This window comes from Podarcis raffonei, chromosome 1 (assembly GCF_027172205.1).
Source record: "Podarcis raffonei isolate rPodRaf1 chromosome 1, rPodRaf1.pri, whole genome shotgun sequence".
Taxonomy (NCBI): Eukaryota; Metazoa; Chordata; class Lepidosauria; order Squamata; family Lacertidae; genus Podarcis; species Podarcis raffonei.
Window position 1 is genome coordinate 79235600 of NC_070602.1, and position 22381 is coordinate 79257980.

The 22381-nt window shown below is 42.8% G+C and overlaps 2 protein-coding genes across 5 annotated transcripts in view; one reads left to right on the forward strand and one right to left on the reverse strand.

Annotated features, from left to right (window-relative positions):
- SIRT3 (sirtuin 3) overlaps positions 1-8420 on the forward strand; it is a 21747-nt gene extending 13327 nt beyond the window's left edge. The window contains exon 9 of the mRNA XM_053396315.1: positions 7811-8420. Within this exon, the coding sequence (XP_053252290.1) occupies positions 7811-7846 (36 nt within the window). The 3' untranslated portion in view covers positions 7847-8420. The remainder of the gene's footprint in view (positions 1-7810) is intronic.
- RIC8A (RIC8 guanine nucleotide exchange factor A) overlaps positions 1-22380 on the reverse strand; it is a 24932-nt gene extending 2552 nt beyond the window's left edge. Inside the window, exons 1-12 of one of the 4 annotated variants that reach the window (XM_053396272.1) lie at positions 22236-22380; positions 19813-20028; positions 19148-19220; positions 17170-17354; positions 12334-12381; positions 9345-9959; positions 7841-7935; positions 6980-7130; positions 6178-6273; positions 5673-5817; positions 4625-4769; positions 3364-3483 (exon numbers count right to left, since the gene is read on the reverse strand). In XM_053396272.1, coding sequence (XP_053252247.1) covers positions 3364-3483; positions 4625-4769; positions 5673-5817; positions 6178-6273; positions 6980-7130; positions 7841-7935; positions 9345-9959; positions 12334-12381; positions 17170-17253 — 1499 coding nt within the window. In that variant the 5' untranslated portion in view covers positions 17254-17354; positions 19148-19220; positions 19813-20028; positions 22236-22380. Of the gene's footprint in view, positions 1-3363; positions 3484-4624; positions 4770-5672; positions 5818-6177; positions 6274-6979; positions 7131-7840; positions 7936-9344; positions 9960-12333; positions 12382-17169; positions 19120-19147; positions 19221-19812; positions 20282-22235 lie in introns of those variants that run through there. The other 3 variants (XM_053396244.1, XM_053396254.1, XM_053396262.1) reach the window with 3 other exon arrangements.
- Position 22381: the final 1 nt, after the last annotated feature.

Here is a 22381-nt window from a genome sequence, read left to right on the forward strand (position 1 = left end):
CATGGGGCATCTGCATAAATAGACTGACGGCTGCTCAGCAAGATGTCATTTGAACTCCTTAGGTAGATCCTGGACTCCTGCCCGCACTACTCTTAAATGATGTATGAACAACTACTGTAGAGTGAATGCCTGCTGGGAAGGAGAATGGGTGGCATTAGCTGCCATCTGCCTTTGCAATAGTACTTCCTACTAGCAGCTAGCCAGAGTTATCACTACATAGCCTGCAGAATGAACTTTGTGGAGATGACATTCAAATGCATAGTGAAGGTAAGTGGTGTGCAATCCCCCAGGGTGCAGATTTCCATTATTTCCAGTCATCACACCCAGTTTATCCAAGGTGTTCATCTTCCAGCACAGATGAACCGCCACCTAGAGCACTGATTTTGGGTTCCACTTCCCCCTCAAGATTCTAGAAAATTTCTGCTTTAATATTAAAATATTTCCAATCCTCATTGTTGAGGAAGAAACTTAATGATATATGGTCAACATGGGGGGCCACTAGGAGGCGCATTGGAAGATGGCCGACAATACCATCTCTCCGACCCACACGGGGTAATTAAGAGGCTGTTATGGGAGTAGGCAGCCTCCCTTGTTGCCCCAAGGAAATGGGGAATACTGCCCTTGCCTGCTGTGCCCATAAATCACCCCCTAATTCGAAAGAAGGGGGTGAGGGCCCTAGGCAGAATGCCCCCGTGTGGCCCTCGGCTCTCCTGGACGCTGTCTCTGATAGCGCACTAGCTGCAGCAATTTGGAACTATTAATTACAAAAGAAGCAAATGCACATATTTCAAGTGAAGAAGGGGAGTGAAGTCTGCTAATTTAAGTGATCTCTGCGAAAGAAGACGTCGGGTTGGAGAAACAGGAATATTTTACGATGAAGATACACCAAAGGCTGGGTATGTTGACAACGGGACTGAATGGGGGGAGACCTTTTTTTACTTTCCTTCTATGTGATTTACAAGAACCCCTCCTCATTAGAATCGTCGGTTGAACTGACCCAAGCAGGATGATTAAGGTCTGTGTGGAGATAAACTTTAACCAAAAGTATGCTTTATGGAGATCGAGAAGCAATAAGAGCTTTTGGAATGGCACAGCAATTAATTCGGAGTCGCCAGCTTGCCAAAGGATTTATAGCCGAGAGAAGGAACGGACTTGTTTTCAGACTGCATTCCTGCATCTCCTCAGAGGTTTTGAGAAAGGAGGCAGATTGGTGAAGATTAATGACGCTAAGACTGTTTTGATGTATGGAAGTGATGTTACATTGAAAACGTCTGGATATGGCTACTGGATAAAAAAATATATATCCACGCAGGATTACAAACTGTCTAACCAGCTTGTGGAGACTATCAGAGGTCACAAAGAGAAAGGAAAAATATATGAAAATAACAACAAGAGATGTGGAAAAACAAGAAGAAATGACTGGATAGTACTGTGAACATCATAAGGTTAGATTTGTGGACATTAAAACAGCAGTAAGAAGCAAGAAGTTGATTGGACCCCCTTCAGAACTTGAAATATGGGTACCCCCAACAAAAATTTAAAATTCGGCTGTGTAATTTGGAATTTATGTAATTTGGTTTGATTTGATGTGATTGGTCGGTTAATAAAAAATTATTCTTAAAAAAAAGAAAAGACATATGGTCAACATTTTCCATGCCCTGCTACTCTAGTTCCAGTAGTCAAAAGGCCAGAATACCAGCACCCTTTTGGTATGTCACCTGTCATTGCCTTCCTGTTGCTTGCCACAAAGTTCAATATACCGTACTTTTCGCCCTATAGGACGCACTTTTCCCCCTCCAAAAATGAAGGGGAAATGTGCGTGCATCCTATGGGGTGAATGCAGGCTTTCGCTGAAGCCTGGAGAGCGAGAGGGGTCGGTGCGTACCGACCCCTCTCGCTCTCCAGGCTTCAGGAAGCTATCCGCAAGTCTTGCAAACCCGGCGGGAGGTCCCGCGGGCTCGCAAGGCTTGCGGGCAGCAGCCTGCAGCCCACAAGCTCGGGGGACAGCGGGGAGGCGCAGCGCCGCCACCCCGCTATTCCCCGACCTGGTCTGGAGGCTGGCGGGGGAGAGAAGCAAGCTTGCTTCTCCCCATCGCCAGCCCCACCAGCTCGGGGGATAGCAAGGAGGCGGAGCGCCGCCACCCTGCTATTCCCCGACCTGATCTGGAGGCTGGCAGGGGAGAGAAGCAAGCTTGCTTCTCCCCATCGCCAGCCCCACAAGCTCGGGGGATAGCGGGGAGGTGGAGCGCCGTCACCCCGCTATTCCCCGACCTGGTTTGGAGGCGGGCGGTGGGGAGAAGCAAGCTTGCTTCTCCCCATCACCAGCCCCACAAGCTCGGGGGACAGCGGGGCAAGCCGCTGCCCCACGGAGGCTAGAGAGGCTGTCCCTGAAGGCAGAAGAGGGAGACGGAGCGCTCCGTCTCCGTCTTCTAGCTTGGGGATGGCTGCGCAAAGCCTCTGCAGGGCAGCGTAGTGCGCTGCCCCACAGAGGCTAGGGAGGCTGTCCCTGAAGGCAGAAGAGGGAGACGGAGCGCTCCGTCTCCCTCTTCTAGCTTGGGGATGGCTGCGCAAACCTGGGGGGAAAATAATTTTTTCCCCTTGATTTCCCCCCCAAAAAACTAGGTGCGTCCTATGGGCCGGTGCGTCCTATAGGGCGAAAAATACGGTAGTTCTCCTAGTCCACTAGCAGTTTCAAAACAGTCTAAATGCTTTTTTAAATATGAGATGCACACTATTTCATTCCAGCAACCACATTTGAAGCCAATGAGAAAAGCCCTACTGTCACCAAATGATGGAAATCCGGTGTAGCTGTTGGTTACCATGAGAGAGGAGGGAAAGGCAACAGGGAGCTTGACACAGTGCATGGATTGGCACCCACACTGTGCTGAGCTCCCTGCTGCCATGCCCCCCTCCCACCTTTTAGTAACTCACAGTGATGCACAGCAGTGGGAAACCAAGAGAGCAATGCTACCCCATCATCCACCACTGATGGCAGGGCAGTAGTTCACTCCTTTGATTCTTTCAGACGGTTGGTTCCACTTCATTCCCATTCAGTGACTGTTAACACATAATGGCTTAATGGACAAAATCATATTGATATCCTGTGCTACCTAACAGGCTCATGGCTGTTTTCAATGGCCTTTCTTGATGTTAATAGTCCTCTTTCCTAGGAGCTCACAATCTAAGACAGTCCAATGATTTGGAGGATAAAAGAGGTCAAATGTAAGTCAACAATTCAGAAATTATTCGTTTGAAGTGACAATGAGCTTGGAATTTCAGAACCTTTGATTTTAACTGGTTGACCTCTTTTAGCCTGCTCTTCAAACTGCTGACCCACTTCCAGATAAATCTATCTCATGGTACCTTGAGAGTTTGTCAAACATGTTCACCAGTTTCATTGCTTCAACCTCTTTCTGCTCATCTGTCATCCCCTCCATTGGGTTGGGAAGCTTCTCCTCCACACGTCCCGTTATAGGGTTAATGCTGTACGAGTCAGTCAAAACAACAACACACAGAAAGAAGGCAGAAGCATGTTCATTTAAAAGGCAGATATATTGACCACTGGCTTAATGACTGTTGACTGTACCAGAGATGTAGCAAACATTCTTCAACACTACATGCTACCAAAGACCAAATACTACTAAAAAATTGAAAATGGCACAGGATTCTTGCTAGGGCAAGTGGCAATCCACCTACTGACATGCATGCCAGTTTTGATCCCCATTTGCACTGGTTATCGTGGAAGCAGGGGAAGAGGAGGTTAGAAGCCCAGCAATCTAGTGCTATAATTCACATGCCTATCACAGACATACACCTTTAACATGAGAATACAAAGTGCTTTTGAGTCTCTATCCCCAAAGTGTCCAGAATAGCACTCTTGACTCAGTTCAGTTCAATCTTATCCCTCTCATTGTCCAGGTTCTAATATTCACCCCTTTCCCAGTAATGTTCACTTCTCCCTCTTCTGAATTGCAATAGTCCCTACTTTAATAAATTTTCTATATGTGCAAATGCATTCACATGTATCACAATATAACTGATGAGCAGGGGCAAATGGGAAGAGGTAGCAGAAGGAAAGAACATTGACATGGGATTGTGAAGTTTGTGCTAATAAAACAGTTAACCAAAGAAATCCGCAAGATGGATTTAATCGTGAATGATGGAAATTCTGTATATATTTGGAATAGAAGGGAGAATCATCTGCTAATGAAGGGGATGGGAGGAACGGGACAAGGGATAGGAAGAGAGAAAGCAACCAAGATAAATGGGAGTGGGGAGGAGTCAGAACCTCTTTCATGACAGAGAAGCTTTCGTACATACAGCCACCTAGAAATGGAGTTCAAAACAAAGGTTTGTGATTCTCTGCAGCAGATTATAGGGGAAAGCTGTTGGTGTAGACATGCAACTGTGAAGACGTGGCAGGCAGTGAATAAGGCCATTAGGCATGGAAGCAGATAACCACAGTATTAAACACAGGGAAATGAACATCATGCCAATAAGAACGTTGGAAAGAAAAAAATGAGTAATGGGTTGAGTGAGGAAAAGTGAACAAGAAAAGGACTTGTGCCAAAAGTAGAAGAAAAGGCAATACTTAAGGAAGCAATGCATACAAGGGGGTCCATACTTGGGTTTTGCCTCCTTGTATTCCTCTGTATCAGTGTCTTCATCTTCAGAGTATTCTCCTTCTGTCCGACCTCCTGTCATGAGGCCTCGGGCTGCCAGGAGCCCCGCAGCATTCCCATATCCCGTGTACTTCACAAACCGTGACACTGTTGAGGAAAATAAAGGCAAAAGGGTCATATTCTTCTGCTGCTACAAAAACAATCTGGAAAAGACTGCTGAATTCAAATGATCATAAAACCGACTCTTATCGGACCACCTTTCAAGGAAATGATTTCTTGCAAGCCTCTCAAGTCTGTAAGTCACATTCAGAGCTGCTTCATTTCACCTCATTTGCTTCTCACTCTCCACCTGCTGAACAGGCCCAGGGAATCCCCTTACCCCTGTAGCAGCAGGGAACCCAGCTTCTTTGACCGTTGAAGATATTTGTATTGCTTTTACCTCAAGCAAATATAATATCCACACTAGAAGAAATGTGTGAAATGTCATATGGGAATGGTTGTAGGCATCTATGGGCTGGTGCATGTATTTGGAGGGAAACAGTCACTTTGCAAAGGAAAAATAGGGAAAACTGTTGCCATTGTCCTAACATTCAGCAAAAAGAGTGATTTAATTGTGAAGCGAGGCCCTTTGATTGAACTTGAGAGAGAATATGTAAGTATGTGGCTATCAAAGCTTAAGTTTGGAATTCCCTCCCTTTTTACAACAAATATTTTTCTTTCCTAAGTGTATCTCTAGTCAGTGAATGTTTAGGGTGAATTATTTGGTTCTGTTTCATTCCACCCTTACCCAGGCAATATGTAATTTTGCCTTATGACTCATAAGTGAATTGCCTCAGCTCTTAGCAGCCAAGCCACCATTAAAACATATTCTGTCTGTCTACCCCAGTGCTATGAATCTTTCAGCAGTTACGAACTTGGATGGATCAGTCTATTCACTCAATTTCGTTTTCAGACAGTCAATGTTACAAGACATTGTAACATACAATGTCAGACATACAATGTTACAAGACAACCTTCACTAGATGAAATAGAACATGGAAAGGCACACACCACTCTCCTTGCAGAGAACAAAGAGGAATTCCGCAGCACAGTGCTTGACATCAGTGTCAATGTGAGTCATGAGGCGCACAAGCTTATTTCTCAACAAGTTCCCCACCTCCGGTCTATTTTTCACATCCCGCAGTGGAGGGAGTACCTGCAATCCCATGGAAAGGGAAGAGTTATTTTAAAAGGCCTTCCTATTACGTTGGTTTTCATAAGGCCCTGTAAATATTGCTCCAAAAGTGCCACTACATCTTTGCAGAAACCATCATGGTGACTTTTGCCACTTTTACATTAGGCAGACACATGCCCACTCACACTCATAGCAAGGGATTCAAAGCATTTTTCAAAACGATAGGATCACACACAACCTTAGGTGACAATTTCAGTATTTCTACAGTATATATTTCCAGAATGATGGCATGGGTGGGACTTGCCTTACATTTTTGCTGGATCAATGGAAATAATGCTGGATCATTATTGCTTAGGATCCTACGTAATTTAAATACAGTACCTTAGCTTTAAGGAATTTCCTGGTCTGCCGATGGGCTCGAGCACTCTCAGTCAGCAAGTTCAGCACAGGGGTCAGGCTCTCCTTAAGCTTGTGACCCTATAGAAGAGCCCACAAAAAAGAAGGTGGTAATAATAATCACAGCCATGTTGTTTCCCATGTAGGGAAAAAATACACCAGAGTACAAATTTTTTTATGGAAGGATCTAAAAACACTAGTTTCCTTTCTCTGAAACAGAGCAGGTAAATGGCAGCTCAGCTGCAGGCAACATAATAAATCATCAGAGTAGATCAGGCACCCCCAACCTTCGGCCCTCCAGATGTTTTGGACTACAATTCCCATCATCCCTGACCACTGGTCCTGTTAGCTAGGGAACATGGGAGTTGTAGGCCAAAACATCTGGAGGGCCGCAGGTTGGGGATGCCTGGAGTAGATCATAGGCATAGCCAGAGAGGTGAGGGGGGCAGCTGACCTCCCCAATGAAGTAAATAAATAAATAGAAATACTTAACTAACTGACCAATTGCATTGCAGATATATCTGTTCTGTCCCAATGCCCAACATAAAGTCTCTCCCCCCACAAAAAATAAATCCTGGCTCCACCCATGGAGTAGATATACCTTATAACCCATCCCTTTTCTCAGAGGAAACTTTATGGTATAAGAAATTCAGGGTACACACCAAAACCTGTAACACTCTGTAGTTCCCCCTTCCTCTCTAAGAAATATTACAGTGTATTTCATTGCCTGCATGAAAAGAATCTGAAGTAAATGTGGGTGTGAGGCAATGAGGAACTTTTCACCCACCCTGTCAAGACGTCGGTCAAGGAAATCCAGCAGAACATTGACAGCATCCATATTGACTCCCATATATTCAAGCGAGCCCGGATGCACCTTGGGGGCCAGCAGGACATCCAGACACTTGAGAGGCAGATTGCCCAGAAGGTTGACTGTGTGGCTGAACATGCAATGCAAGACAAAATATGCAAAGGAAGTAGCCTCCACATCAACAAGGAACCATTTTGTTTTGTTGTTTAAAGCTGACAAAAATCTAGTTTATTTCCATTTTCAAGCACCACGGGAACAAGACCCAATACTATCCTTGCCTTGGCATCGTGGCAAGACTATAAACACTCCTGAGAACATTTAACAATAGAATTTACTTCTCCCATGTACTGCCTCAATTTTCTCTTCCCTTCCTTTGCTGTTTTCTGATGTCCATTTTTAGATTATATCAAACTAATTCTTTATAAAGTGCCATGTACTATATCATCATCAACAACAACAACCACCAGTAGCCAGTGGCGAAGCAACATGTGGCAGCCCCTGGAGCGGAGAACAGGCATGGGCATGGCTGGTGCGTGTCCCGGGGGCGTGGCGCGTTGCCTGCGGGGACGTGGTGCACATCCCAGGGTTGCGTGTCCCTGGGGGCAGCCACAATGGCACCCATCCTCCAAACAGTACCCAGTGTGGCACGCTCCCCCGCCCCCCACCCCCCGTACAGAAGTGCAGGTAGCACTATATCAATCAGTATCAGCAACTAAAGTTCTTAGGTACTAACTGTGTCAAATTGACCTGACCCCCAGATTCTTGAATACCCAAGCTGTATGGCGGTCATGATGTTTTTTGTTTTCCCAGCCAATCCAAGTTTTTCACCAGGATAATCACCTGTGAAATTCTTCTGTCCGATCTTCACCATCTGCTGAAATCATCAGGCAGTGACGGAGGAGGGCACCCAGGCGTCGGTACAGAGCAGCATCTTCCTGGCCCCAAAACACAATGAAAAGCCTGATTATGAGAAAGGAACACATCTCTCTTGTGCACAGTCTGTTGGTTGCAAAAAGCTATGCTTTATAGTACATTCTCAAAATGGAATGTAATTCTAGTCCAAAGAAAAACTGTACCCAAGGAAACTAAAAATGTGCGTAGCTGAATTACCCTGCTCAGAATACAGCCCTTAACAGAGTTCCTGGCACCATTTTGTGGAGAAATGTGGGCATAGTAACCAAAGTAGGGCTGAATGAAGTAGTACGAGACTCCTTCATTCAGCATTTATTTCTTCCCTTGATCCCTTATCCTTCTCTCTGGGTGTCTTGATTATGCTCCCACAATTTTGTCTAAGCTGCTTTCTTCCTCCTCTTTCCCCACAATGTAAAATTATGCAGAACAACAATTAAATTAGGCAGCAAGAATATAACGGTTAAATTAAATTAATTCATACATACACAAACACGGCAAATTGCAATTTTTTTAAAAAAAAATCCAGTCATGGAATTTGGATTGTCTGGTTGCTGAATCTGGAATATTTTCTTAATTCAGAACTCCAGATGCAAATATCATTTCCCTACAGAGGTATCTATATTTCTTCTGCCACACTTTACCCTCTCTTCTGCTGCTTCATGTTTCATTTATTTATATTTTTAAAGGTTTATAAACTGACATCATAAAATATCAGAGTAGAATACATAAAACCAAAGTAATTTTGTTGAGGATTTCTACAATCAAGCAGTATATAAATTTGATGAAATAAATAAATAGTATAAAATAGACATCCAGAAATTATATCCTTCACAGGTCTCCCTGAGCTCACAGTTCATTACTAATCCAGAAAGTGAGAGAGACTCTGGATATTTTAAATAGCTTGATCTGCTAGGTTTTCATCCTGATTTAGTTAGTAAACACGACACTGGCAGTACCTTGCCAACACTGCTGCTTACACCTCAACACCCACAATGCTAGGCTTTCTTTCTTGAGTTGCCATGCATTGCTGAAAAATAGATTCCACCAGATTGTAAGATATCTGATTTTACCATGTTTTAGAACAGGACTGTGGAAGCAAACACAACATAATTTTAGAAATGAATGTTTTCATTCATTTAGCCTTTCTTTTTAATTGGCTTTGAGTGTGCAGGAATTTGTGCTTTTGTATGTTGATAAATAGGCCTGTTTATAACAAGAGTCAGCCAGTGGGCATGAGCAGAATTGACCAAATATATAGGTGCTCCCACAGAACAAATGCAGGGGGGTGGGGTGAACTAAGTCAGGCACCTGCCCCCTACCTTTCTTAAATAGTGTCTATAAGCACAGGAATCATGGATGAAAAAAACGGGTACATAAAAACAGAAACACATCACAAAATTGAGCTACCAAAAGCTCCCTCTGAGTATCTTACCTCATCTACCTCCCTCTTGCTGGTGTCAAATGTGATATTGAAGAGCACTTTCAGGATCTCCATGGCACGCTCCACCTCCTGCCGAGGTAAAGGAGCAGAAGGGTTCCCCTCAGCAGCTACCTCGTGAGGGTCTAGCCACTTGACTCCCAGGGTGAGTTCCAAGGTATCTGTCATCAGACCGATACCCCGGAGTTCCTGCGCAAGCTGCTGTCGGATGTCCACCCTCAGTGCCGTCAGCAAGAAGAGAAGGCGCAAGTCAAAGAACTTTATATCGTGCGGGAGGTTTCTCTCGTTGTAGAGTTTGATGCGGTCTGTGAGGCCCACCACAAACCGGGCTTCGGAGGTCAGCTCCTGAGCCCGGGGACTGCTGAAGACAATGTTGCAGAGACACTTGAGTGCCTCCAGGATCACTTCAAGGTCTGGAACCTCCAGAATCTGCTCTTCTGCGTAATCAATCCCCGCGTGCCTGGCCAGCGTCTTCAGGCCTTCCATGGTTGTGAAAGGGCCAAGGCAGCTTTTGTCTCGGGACAGGATCCGTATGCTTTCCAAACAGGTGACCTGGCAGGATGGCTGCAGCACCCTCTCCAGAAACTTGATCAGAAGCGCAGCCAGTTTCTGAAGCATTACAGAGGTGAGGGATGGGAGAAGAAAACGAGTAGTGAAGCAATAAACGTCTATGTGAAGAAAGAAAATTATGTCTGCGCTAGTGGATTGCACAGGTTCAACGAGCTACGTTGTACCTCAAACCTGCACAATCCATCCAGTGCCTCGGGCCATATCCTTCTTGGTCAGTCACTGCCAGTTTGGACCCCATTAGTACATCTGTGACACATGTTAATATACTGTACCACTTATTATTTGAATGTAGAACAGTTTATAATTTTTAAATAAATAAATATTGTTAAAATAAATGAGGCTTTTTTTGCCCAAATGTGCACTGCTCTACACTTGCTTATATTGGGCAGGTTAAAAACTTAATAATAAAAACAGCAGCAGCAGCAACTGCATTTGCAATTTTAATGACAAAACCTCTGGTGTTGTCAGCAAAATTCTAACTCTAGGTCATTAATGAGCAAGTTTAAAAAAGGAGGTTTAAAAATGATCCTTAAGAGGATTCCACTTTCTATACACACACCCTCATTGGTTTTAGTGATATGTAGTTCTTTGCTTTCTGCAGGCCACAATAAAGCAGCAAAATGATGCAAAAGTGAATGGAGGAGTGCCATGGTGGAGCTTCAGTGAAAACAGATACAGTATTTAAAAACAGGCACATTTGTAGTTTCATAGTCTCTCTCTCTCTCTCTCTCTCTCTCTCTCTCTCTCTCTCTCTCTCTCGTCTTCTCTTTGTATCCTTTTGTTCTGCAGCAGGTAAGGTAAAGGGACCCTGACCATTAGGTCCAGTCGCGGACAACTCTGGGGTTGCGGCGCTCATCTTGCTTTACTGGCTAAGGGAGCCAGCGTACAGCTTCCGGGTCATGTGGCCAGCATGACTAAGATGCTTCTGGTGAACCAGAGCAGCGCATGGAAACGCCGTTTACCTTCCTGCCGGAGCGGTACCTATTTATCTACTTGCACTTTGACGTGCTTTCGAACTGCTAGCCTTGCAGGAGCAAGGACCGAGCAACAGGAGCTCAACTCGTCGCGAGGGATTCTAACAGCCGACCTTCTGATCGGCAAGCCCTAGGCTCTGTGGTTTAACCCACAACGCCACCTGCGTCCCTTTCTGCAGACTATGGGCCAATTTAATCCAAATTCAGTAAAGGTACAGAGGTGTATCTATTTTTGGAGCATTATCAGCAAACACTTGTTTAAATGCCTTTTTAACTGATGCTAGTGAATGTAGTTAATGCAAATAACTACTGTTCTCCTCAAAGAATGGTGGCTTATTTCTGTCAGAGTTCAAATCCAGAGAAGAGAAACTGAAAACAGCTGCGGGGTGGGGTGGGAGAAGAGAACAAGTCACAGTAGCTTTCTGCCCTGAAAGTGAATGCAATAAAAATATCTGCATAGTCACTGTATGCAGTTACATCTTGATCTCCCATTTCTTTCTGCAATTTGGCTATGCAGTAAAACTCAAGGAAGCTTCCTTGAACAGATAAAATTATACTGGCTGGTGCACGTACTGAAAATGTGCCTGCCAATGTATGACCCTATTTATTAAATTTATATCATGCCTTTCCACATAATGACGCCCAAGTTGCCCAATATCAAGTAAAATAAAAATACAAGATAAAATAATCCCATACACATAAAATACCTATAAAGCAAGCAGGTAAAAAACATGTCAATAAAACTGCCAGTTAAAAACAGCAACGGTACTTTTTATTATCTAAAATAGTTAAATAAATATTTAATAATCAAATACTTACCTATCTATCATAATAGTATTAATAAGATTGGTTATACTTATCATTAGTAATTGTTCATATTATTCTAACAGTTAAATAAAAGTTAACTATATTATTTTAAATAGACCTTTTAGACCTATATCAACAGAAATGTTGACATAGAAGGATCACAAACACTACAGCTTTCATGAGGGAACTGAGCTCCCATTATTTATTGTGACTGTGCCTCCTCCTAGAAAGGCCTTTCTGTATAAGCACATCACACAACCACTAGTCAAAGTAGATTATTTGCTACTCATCTCATGGCTCTAAGACTTGGGGGGGGGGTTAACAAAAGAAATGGGACCTGAATGCAACAGGTGCCTCGCTATCAAATTGTACTCTGCCACCCAGCATGTGGTTTTATGAGGCAGCACCATCAGCCACCCTCTAGCTGCTACCAGCATGATTTCATACTTCTTGAGGACCATAATATACATGAAGCATGCTTTTGAACTAGACACTTTTGTTCAGAAGGAAAAGCTTCCATGCATGTAGGAGGAATTCCGTGCTTTCCGTGCTTTCAATGTCTAGGGCAAGCCACCATCTCACAGCCTCAGTGATCCTGATGGAGTAAGCAAACTAAGAAAATAAGTACTTACCCTCCTTTCTTCCTGTTCCTCATCTTCAAAGGTGAAACACTGTGATTTCTGAGAATGAAACAGAGACAACAGATATGTACTAGGAAAATAAACTTACTCTAAAAGCGCGAAAGGAATTTTAAAGCAAGTGATAATCAACTGATTTCTTCTGAACACCTAGTCCTACAGCATGCAACTCCAGTGAACACTATAAAGCAGTGAAGTTAAGCAAGAAACTAATAAATTCATACTGAGGAGCATATGAAAGCTATGATACAGTGGTACCTCAGGTTACAGACGCTTCAGGTTACAGACTCCGCTAACCCAGAAATAGTACCTCGGGTTAAGAACTTTGCTTCAGGATGAGAACAGAAATCGTGCTCCAGCAGTGTGGTGGCAGCAGGAGGCCCCATTAGCTAAAGTGGTGCTTCAGGTTAAGAACAATTTCAGGTTAAGAACAGACCTCTGGAACGAATTAAGTACTTAACCCGAGGTACCACTGTATAAGGAAACTGTGCAGCTCTGAACAATTCTACTGTTTCATATAAGGCTATGCTGAAGAAAATGTCAAAAGATACATAGGATGCAATTCTGAAGTAATATAAGACGCAGAACAAAGCAACTTTGGGGTGCAGTCCTTAAAGTACTTGCATCTGGAAAGCCCTTTGAAGCCACTGATGTGCTCATTTGAACAACACAAAAAAACCGGTTCTCCATTCTGATGTCTTCACGAGAAAATGACAATCTAATTAGTTTCTCTTGACTTTGGAACCAGAAGTTTCAATACATTATTGTAGCCAATTTCTATTTGAGTAAAAATTCTTATGAGTCTGCAACATGGAAGATGGAAGAGGCAGTTTTCTCTAATTCTCCCTTCCTGCTGCAACCCCCTGCACTCTCTCTCATGCTTCTCTGGAGAGTCTTCCAACCTTCTAGAGCAGATTTTGTAAGGCATAAGGGACTGCAGGGGGAAAGTGAGGAAAGTTCCATTGCCCATTCATGAGATGCTCCTGCCAGCAAAAGAGAACTCTGCTCAAGGGATGCTCCCACAAACAAGCCTAGTTATGGTCCAAGTTTTTGTTTTTGGAATGTGTATATATGTCACTTATGCAAATCCCTAGCTAGCCACTACTGATCATAATGTTCAAAAGTATGTTACATGATTTGCTTCATTATAAGGAGCTTAATAAACTAGAATGTACAGAACCTATCATGTTAGGCGTGACCAGTCACATTAAATCCTACACAGAATTAGAGACACTGGGCACTGAAAATATCTAGAGTCCATTTTTAAAGTATGCTATACATACTTAAAAAGTTGGAAACTTTGAATTAAATTCATTGGGTCATTTCAAAGCATACCTATTCAGTCTTGAGGTACCAGGATACCGAGACATCCAAACATCAGCAAAAGATTAATTGTTATGGTAAGGCAGGTAGACAGCTTCATCTCATACCACTATGGTTTTTTTCTTCCATTTACACTGTATGAATCTAAAATCTTTAATGCAGTCCTACACTCTCCACATCTTGTTCTACTGAAATTAACTGTCCTGAGATAACCTTACAATCATTTTAAGTGAGGGTAGATAGTGACATTTTTTCCACAATGAAGTGGTAGGGGAGCACACAGGGCTCTACCCTGAATTGTCAACTACCACTCAAAAGATTACTACATTCAAGGGCAATCCTCAGTACAAGACAGTTCACACAGCCCAGCCAGCTTTCCTGAAGGAAGAACACATGGGAAATTGTAAATAAGGACCCAAAATTCGAGTCCATTTGCTTTTTAAAGTCTTCTAGATTCTTTTTTGTAAACATTTCATAATCACAATGTAATTTTTTTTAGCAAATTCACTTTTGCTATATATGAAGATGATTCTCAAACAGACACAGGCAAATCACTGTTGACAGGTCTTGTTCACACTCATCTATGCACATTCCAAAATCATGTTCACCTCTCTCAATCCTATCATATAGAAATGAAATGGAATACTAAGATTCCAAATTTAGGAATGATTTAACAATGCATTTTGGCTGTATGAAGAGGATTTCTTTAATGATCAGGAGGCCTTATGCTTCAGATCTTGCAATGTTTTATTAGCAGCAGCAATGGTTTCTGAAACTCTGTTCTATGGTACTCTGAGGTTCCTTGAAAACCTATCAAGGGATCTACAATAGTTTTAATTTATTAGATATGTATTTCACTTTTGGACTGGAGTCCTCCGAGTGGCCCACATTCCAGGTGGGAAGATATTGGGGGGGGGAGGGGAGGATGAAGAACAACATTATCAATGAGAATACAGTGGTACCTCTGGTTATGAACTTAATTCGTTCCAGAGGTTCATTCCAGAGGTCCGTTCTTAACCTGAAACTGTTCTTAACCTGAGGTACCACTTTAGCTAATGGGGCCTCCTGCAGCCCCACTGCCACTGTGCCACCGGCATGCGATTTCTGTTCTCATCCTGGGGCAAAGTTCTTAACCCGAGGTACTACTGTACTACTTCCGGGTTAGTAGAGTCTGTAACCCAAAGTGTTTGTAACCCGAGGTGTTTGTAACCTTAGGTACCTCTGTATTGGTAATGATGGGCAATCTTCTCTGAAATACAGCCCTGCCCATTGAATCATACACCGTTTGCTATTGCAGACAAAGAACTAAACCATATTTTGTACCATCTTGTTTTGCTGGGGTAAGGAGGAGGGAGAGATACAGGAAGAATGGCCTATTACCACCTGAGTAGCCATGTTGATTATGACTGTAGTTTTCAAATTTTCAACTTTCAGGGAAACCCATGTTAACTTTGCTGAAGGGAAACCCCTACAATGTAGAATATTATGATGCATGTCCTAAGATGGGCAGTCCATTCATGCAGTGCTCTAAGACAGCCTACTGGATCTCATCATTGTCCTGTGGGAATTAAAAACACACTCTAGAGCACACTAATGTATCCCTTCAGCTTTACATTGCAATGGAAGATCAGCAATGGTGGGCAAGCCATTCTTCAGGAAAGCTTGCCCACCATTCTTGATCTTCTGATTGCAGGATTCCTAATAAGTTTCCAAGGATCTCATGGGTTTCCCACACTACCGTTCAAAAACTCCTAGCAATATCTTGGTTCTGGTTTCATATTCTCCCAAGTATTCCTTCTCAACATCAAACAGAGATCACTCGTGTCGAAGAAACAAAGTTCTATAGCCTTTGCTGCTGCTTCATATACTGTCTGATTTATATGCAAACATCATTAAGAAAAAGAAAAATGAAATTCACATAATTGTTCCCTCAGTTGTTGAATAAGCCTACTAGCTGCACTCGATTCACTGGTAGCTGCTTGGCAATGACAGCTGAGAAGTGGAGCACAAATATCACTGTTAGGTGTATAGCTTTTATATTCTTCTGTCACCATGCCTAAGAATTTTTTTTGGTAAAAACTAAGAAGTTTTTGGTAAGCATGACTTTTGCTTTATCTGCTATGCTTCCTCTTATGGAGTTCCCTCTCATGAATTCTTAAAATATCTCAGCATTAAACTATTTCCATACTGAGAGACCACAGTGAAGCATTTCTGGGTGCTCAGAGAATGGCAGTCGCTCTTCCAAACACTGATGGAGAAACACCAAAAGGTGGCCTTTCTGTTTACAAAGCTCTTGTTCTCTAAACTTCCAGGTAGAATATTGATTTTCTCTATCCAAAATCGCCTACAAATGCATACATACAGTACATACACATATATCCTGAATGGAGTTCTAAAGGTTTAAACCTTTTTCTCTGCTAATGAAGCTGATATTTTATCTACCAGTCTCTGCTTTATTCATGTTGTCATTGCTACAGCTGGAATCTTTGCCACAGCAAAACAAGGGGAAGGCTCAGCAGTGGAGCACAAGCTCTTAATGCAAAAGTTCCCAGGTTCATTTCCCAGCATCTCTAATTAAAAAGCATCTCAGGTCAGGACTTGGAAAGACCTCTGGTCGAGGCCTCGTTGTGAGCTGAAGTAAACAAATGCTGGATTAAAGACCAATGATCTGACACAGTGTAAGACGATTTCATATGCGAATAAATACATGCAGTTTGCCAACTCATTTATTTTTCCTCTGAGGAAATACCATTTATGCTACATATAAAATGTGCAGCTTTGCTTATTTCCCACCTAGTTTGAAGGTCTACCACAAGGGGAGTCACATAGATATGTAAACCAAAAGTATTCCTGATGCAACTGCCTGTAAATTAATGACACATTCACAGGAGCTTGATTCCAAGTTCTCAGATATGATTATCATTGAAGTATCTGGTTCTTGTGTCATTTTGAAACAAATCTAATGGTTAGTGCCTTAGACTGCTTGTTCTCACCATGTTCATTGTTTTCCCTCTCTTCCCCATCAGTTTTCAAATGCCATATCTATGGCAATCCCTTCATTAAGAGATTTTTTTAATTATCTAAAATTGCACACCGCACAGTAGTTCTATTCCACATACAGCTCCTCCTGGGGCTGCCTGTTTGTTAATACCACACATCTGCTTGCCACATAAAGCTCCTCCTTTCCCTTCTGCTCTCCAAAATCCATCCTTCACTGCTAACATCGATTTTTCCAACACGTCTGACTCTGGCGAAAGCAGCACAAGCTCCCCATTACATACAGGAAAAAAGGGAGAGTGCAGTCACAAACAATCAATATGCAAAAGACCTACTCTTTGCAAAGGCAAAAAGATACTTGTTTGCAGTGGTTAACAACATTTTGTTGAAGCAATGCAGGCAGATAAAACTGAAGGCAGCTTATGGGGAACGGCACCAAAGCACCAGCACAGATTCTCCAGCTGATCCTTCCGACTGACATCAGCCAAACAATTTCCAATGAATACTCACCTCCTGGTTGTAGATCTGCAGCACCTTGAGAATAGTATCTTGCTCCCCACTTTCGACAGTCTCTAGCACAGTCCGGAGCGCCATTGCTCCACAGTGTGGAGGTGGCCTGGAGTGCTGTAAAGTGTGGCAAGCGGCTTTGCAGTCTGGCTGGATAATTACAGATGCGCAGGGCCCTAATCACACAGCTGAGGAGGAGATGAGGAAAGCAAAGTGAGACTGCCCACTTCAATATGCCCAAAGCACAGAGCAGATGGATGATCCTAGTAAAACCAGCCAGCAGCTCACTCGCTCTCTCACACTAATCCTCTTCCCTCACTGAGCTTTGCAGCTTTTAAAAAATGCCCTCCCAGCAAAGCACCTACAAAAGCCTCCCCCTCCCCCAGTCTGAGGATTACCTCAGAAGGGATGCTGCAGCTCCCTGAAATAGCCTCCCTCCTCCAACTGTCCTGGTTTCTGTTACAGCACAGAAAAACCTAGAACCATCCCAGTGATATATTTTTAAAAATGTACATAGCACAATATAGGCAAACACACACACACCCATCTAGGTTAAGGTGGCAAAATCATTTGTCAGGTTTCCACAGATCTGAGTATCTTTTAAATTGACTCCCATTAGATCCAAATACATGAACCTGGTTAAATGAATCATCTGCATTCAATTACCACAGAGTAAGAAACATGGCAACTGTTTAAAGGATGTGTGGCCATGTTTGTTCCCCTCCAGTAGTCTTTCTAATCACAGCACATGATGTCAGCACACAGTGACAGGGTGAGGGAGATCAGCAGGCCATGCACACAAGCTGGGAGAGGCAACAAGAAGTCCATGTCTGTCCCATCTTGAGAGTGCTCAGCCTTATAATCAAGTGCATTCCATTTACATTATAGAATCCATCCTGGCCTTCAAAACTAAAATGCTAATCATGATGATATATGTCTCTTCCTGCAAGTTGCAAATTATGTGCAAGCCAGAATTACAGAAGCCTGATAACATTCCCAGAATGCCATGAGTTGTACTATCTAAGAGTCACGTCTCATTTTTAGAGGTGCCTGACCTTCACACTTTATATGTGTACCGAGGAAAACACTACCCAGCTGCCACAAAGTGTGAAATTGCTGTGAGCTACAGCTTACATGGACATAATTAAATACTTGCTATGAATTCTTTGCAAACCAGCAAAGAGTATGGCACAGAACAACATCCAAATAAAGAACTAAGAGATACGATGCTATATATTTATGACCAGATACAGGCAGGCATTGTCAATTCTGGCACAGCACCACCATTCTTGGATCCATAAATGCCTCATCTCATAAGAATTCAGCTGTCTTTTATACAAAATTTAATCAGCTCTCAGAGCTACAGGCATTGGAACAGTGGGGTATGTATGTGTGGAGACTGAGATGTAAACATAACCAGAGTATTAGAAACAAACTGCATGAAAATAAACAGCCTTCTGTACACATAGTTAATGCACGTCCCCACCCAGGGCCAATCACGCAACTAGTTCCTCGCAACTGGAGCTGGATCAAGGTCTCTGTTGCTAAATCCCTGAAATCTTGTGGGGAATGTGGGCTTGTATGTTTTCCTGTATTCTCTTTTATACACTGTACAAAAAGTTTTATGACAGTTCTCTAACAATAAAATTGTCCCCTGATTTCTCCAAGCACCCTAGTGGATTTGTCTGGGGCCATTTGTCCCAAACTGGGACCATTTGTCTCAAGTACAAATTGCGATTTGGCATACTGTTATTCAACTCCTATTAGGAAGGTTTGCAATGGAGTGGCAACATGAGTTTTGTGTTTACAACAAATAATTCAGACCATCTTTTGCCATAAGGTGTAACCCATTTTCTAAGGGAACTAAAAAGGAAAATATAGAATCATTGCATAAATTAGCTCTTAATTGCATAACAGTTTTTTGACATCAAGCATTGTCAACAAGTGAAAGTTTATCAAAGAATGAGGCCAATAGCTCAACTGATTGTATGAGTTAGCTTGTAACAGCTTGCGAAACAGATCACTTCCCTTATCTTATATAGACTTGTGATAATCTGAAACAAAAGCAAAACATTTTTAATAAGGTATATACCTTGAAATAGGAAACATCTGACAGTACTTGCTACAATGATTGTAGTTAGCACTTCCACTACAGGTCCACACACATGCAAGGATTTTGTAATTTAGAAACAGCCATATCAGTTTATTTTTCACCCATTTCCTGTGCACACACTGGAAAAAAAGATCAGCATCAAAGAGAATATGCAAACCTTTGTATATGAATGAAAATGTAAAGCTGAAGTCAGACCTGTTTCTGTTTAGGCAAGCCATATATACATAGATTATGTTAATCATTTAAACTCCATCAAAGCCTACTGCCATCCACATCCCTCTGGAAAACATTCACAAGCTGGGGGAAATGGAAAATATCCCATTAACCTATATCCCAGCCTGTCATCCAACATGCAAGCTACATGACAGACTCCAAAATGGTTTAAAATAATATTGTTTATATATCCATTTTTTCCCTTTTTTTAAAGAGCAAAAAAATCATTTTCACTATAAATTCATGCCTAGCTAGTCCTACTAACCTGAATTCAGAAATTTAAAAACCAAACTAATCAGAGGGTGAGGGGAAAATGTTACCTTCTTTTTAGTTAAGCTGCCTTTTGTGTGTGCAGTTTTCGATCAGACTTCCTGCTTCATTTCCTGAAAACAGCAACTCTCCCTCCTTCCCCCAACCCTACCAAATGCAGTTTTCAAGAGCAGGCAGCGGCTTTGTTGTCATTCTGCTGGAAATCCTGCTAGCAGAAAACAGAGGGCGCAGTGGGGAACCACAATGCTGAGCTGCTCATCCAGAGACTGTAGAAGAGAAAGAACAGGTCTCTTGGGAATTCCACCCCTTTCAGTAACTGTCTTCAGGCTGATGGGAAATGGTGAATGCAAAACCATACGGGAAGTGAGAAATCATGGCACGGAGCAGATGATTGGCTACAGTCAACTCTTGGCTTTGCTCCCCAGGCAGCAGTCAGAAATGGCAAACCAGCACCCACAGATTGGATATCCAAAGGGTAAAAAAGAAATCACCTGGATTTTGTTTTACTCTTGGAGATAACAGACTTATGGAAACCCTTAACCCAGCTTGTTATTTCAAAGTCCTACTTTGATTCTTCACTAACTAGATAGATAATACTTTAATCTTCTGTAATGGTACTTACAGAAGCTTGTGTATCCTCTTACTATTATTGTTTTAAGATTTTGGCGTTTGTCACCCTGGAGCCCTTTGAGATGAAGGTTGGGGTAGAAATTTAATAAATAATGACATAGATTAATGAGGTAGGAATAACTGCTACATCATTGTTCTACATAAATATTGATCTAGATTCTGGACAAACACTTAAATGTATCACTCTTCTATGTATAAGCATAAAAAGTCAATTGTACCAATATTTAACTACCCTCGCTCCAGGGGGGCAACTTGTATAAAATATTGTGGGGGGGGGGAGGTAAGCCCTGCACCCCATAATCAATCACATGATGCAGTGCATGCACACCATTTGAGGGCTGACCCCCTCAAATATTTTATTGGGGTGGCTGAATACCCCTTGGCCTCTAGGAGTTTGTGCCTATGCCTCTCTCTATGATTATTACACTAAGGGAAAAGTAATCCATATTATCCGTTCCTATCTACAGTATGTAAGCACTGTCTTTAAACATATAAACCACACACCCTCAATTGTGTTCCGATCAGTTAACATATCATTTTAGACTACTTTCTTGAATGAGTTCACTAACTTCAGTTCCACAAGGGATTTACCTCTGAGTAACTTCCCTTTGTCCCAGCTCCTGCCAACCTAGCAGTTTGAAAGCACACGAGCACGAGTAGATACACTCTGGCACTCATCATGGTCTTCTGTGCGCCAGAAGCGGTTTAGTCATGCTTGCCACATGACCTGGGAAAGCTGTCTGCAGACAAACGCCGGATCCTTCAGCCTGAAAGCAGAGATGAGCATCACACCCCATAGTCGAATTCAACTGGACTTAACTGTCCAGGGGTCCTTCACCGTTATCTTTACCTAAACATTTATTTATTTATTTAAAATAGTTGCAGGCTGCCTTTCTAGTAAAGAAACTGCTAATTTTATCAAATAAATGTCTTTGAGCACATGCAAGCAGAGCAAGTAAACATCTTGCTGCTGTGTTATTTTATGAATAATTACCGTAGGTGCACCAACTCTGCATGCGATTACACTGTAAGCCATCACAACACAAAGTTATTTGGCCCCTCAATATGAAAATCATGCTTGCTCCTGGTGTGTTGGTAAGTGCTTTTGGACAAGACTGGACTTGCCCCTTATAAATGTATTTGGGCTTTCAGCCAGAATCCCATTCCCTTCAAAGGAACTTAAGCAACTTGCATGCAGGATGCCAGCCTTAATTACCAATTATTCTTTTGGAGTTATATACCAGTTCTTGGCAATGTATTGTATCCAGTACAAGAAAATTAGTGTCCAGTATATTTAACCTGAAGAAAAACACATGAAGAAATTAGATGAACTGGAAGAACTAACATACTCATAAGTTGTTTACATACACAAAAAAGTTTCTGTAAGCTATTAGGTATAGGGACCCCTGACCATTAGGTCCAGTCGTGGATGACTCTGGGGTTGCGGCGCTCATCTCGCTTTACTGGCTGAGGGAGCCAGCGATGTGGCCAGCATGACTAAGCGAACCAAAGCAGCACATGGAAACGCTGTTTACCTTCCCGCCTGAGCGGTACCTATTTATCTACTTGCACTTTGACGTGCTTTCGAACTGCACGAAACCTGGAAGGTATGAGCGTGGTGGCATAAAAATGTCACACTTTAGCATTTGGTTTGCCAAACGCCCCAAGGCTCACTTGGAAGAATAAATAATCTTATAGACCTGCACTGCTCAGGAAAAAAGGGCGAGGAAGGAGTGCCACCTTTTCCTCTAAACGACTTCTTGCCCTTTTAACACCTGTGTGACAGGAATTCAGCCAACGAGCCTTTGTCGCAGCCCACTAGAAGCCAGAGCGGGCCCCTTACGTGGCGATCCTGCCCAAGGCCGCGGACCATCCAAGTCGTTCCCGAATAACAAGGGCGACGAGGCCGCTCTCCTGAGGGAGGGAAGAGCAGGCGTTGCAGCGGCAGCCGAGGACAAGGCCTCCGCTCCCATTGCACCGCGCCCCCCC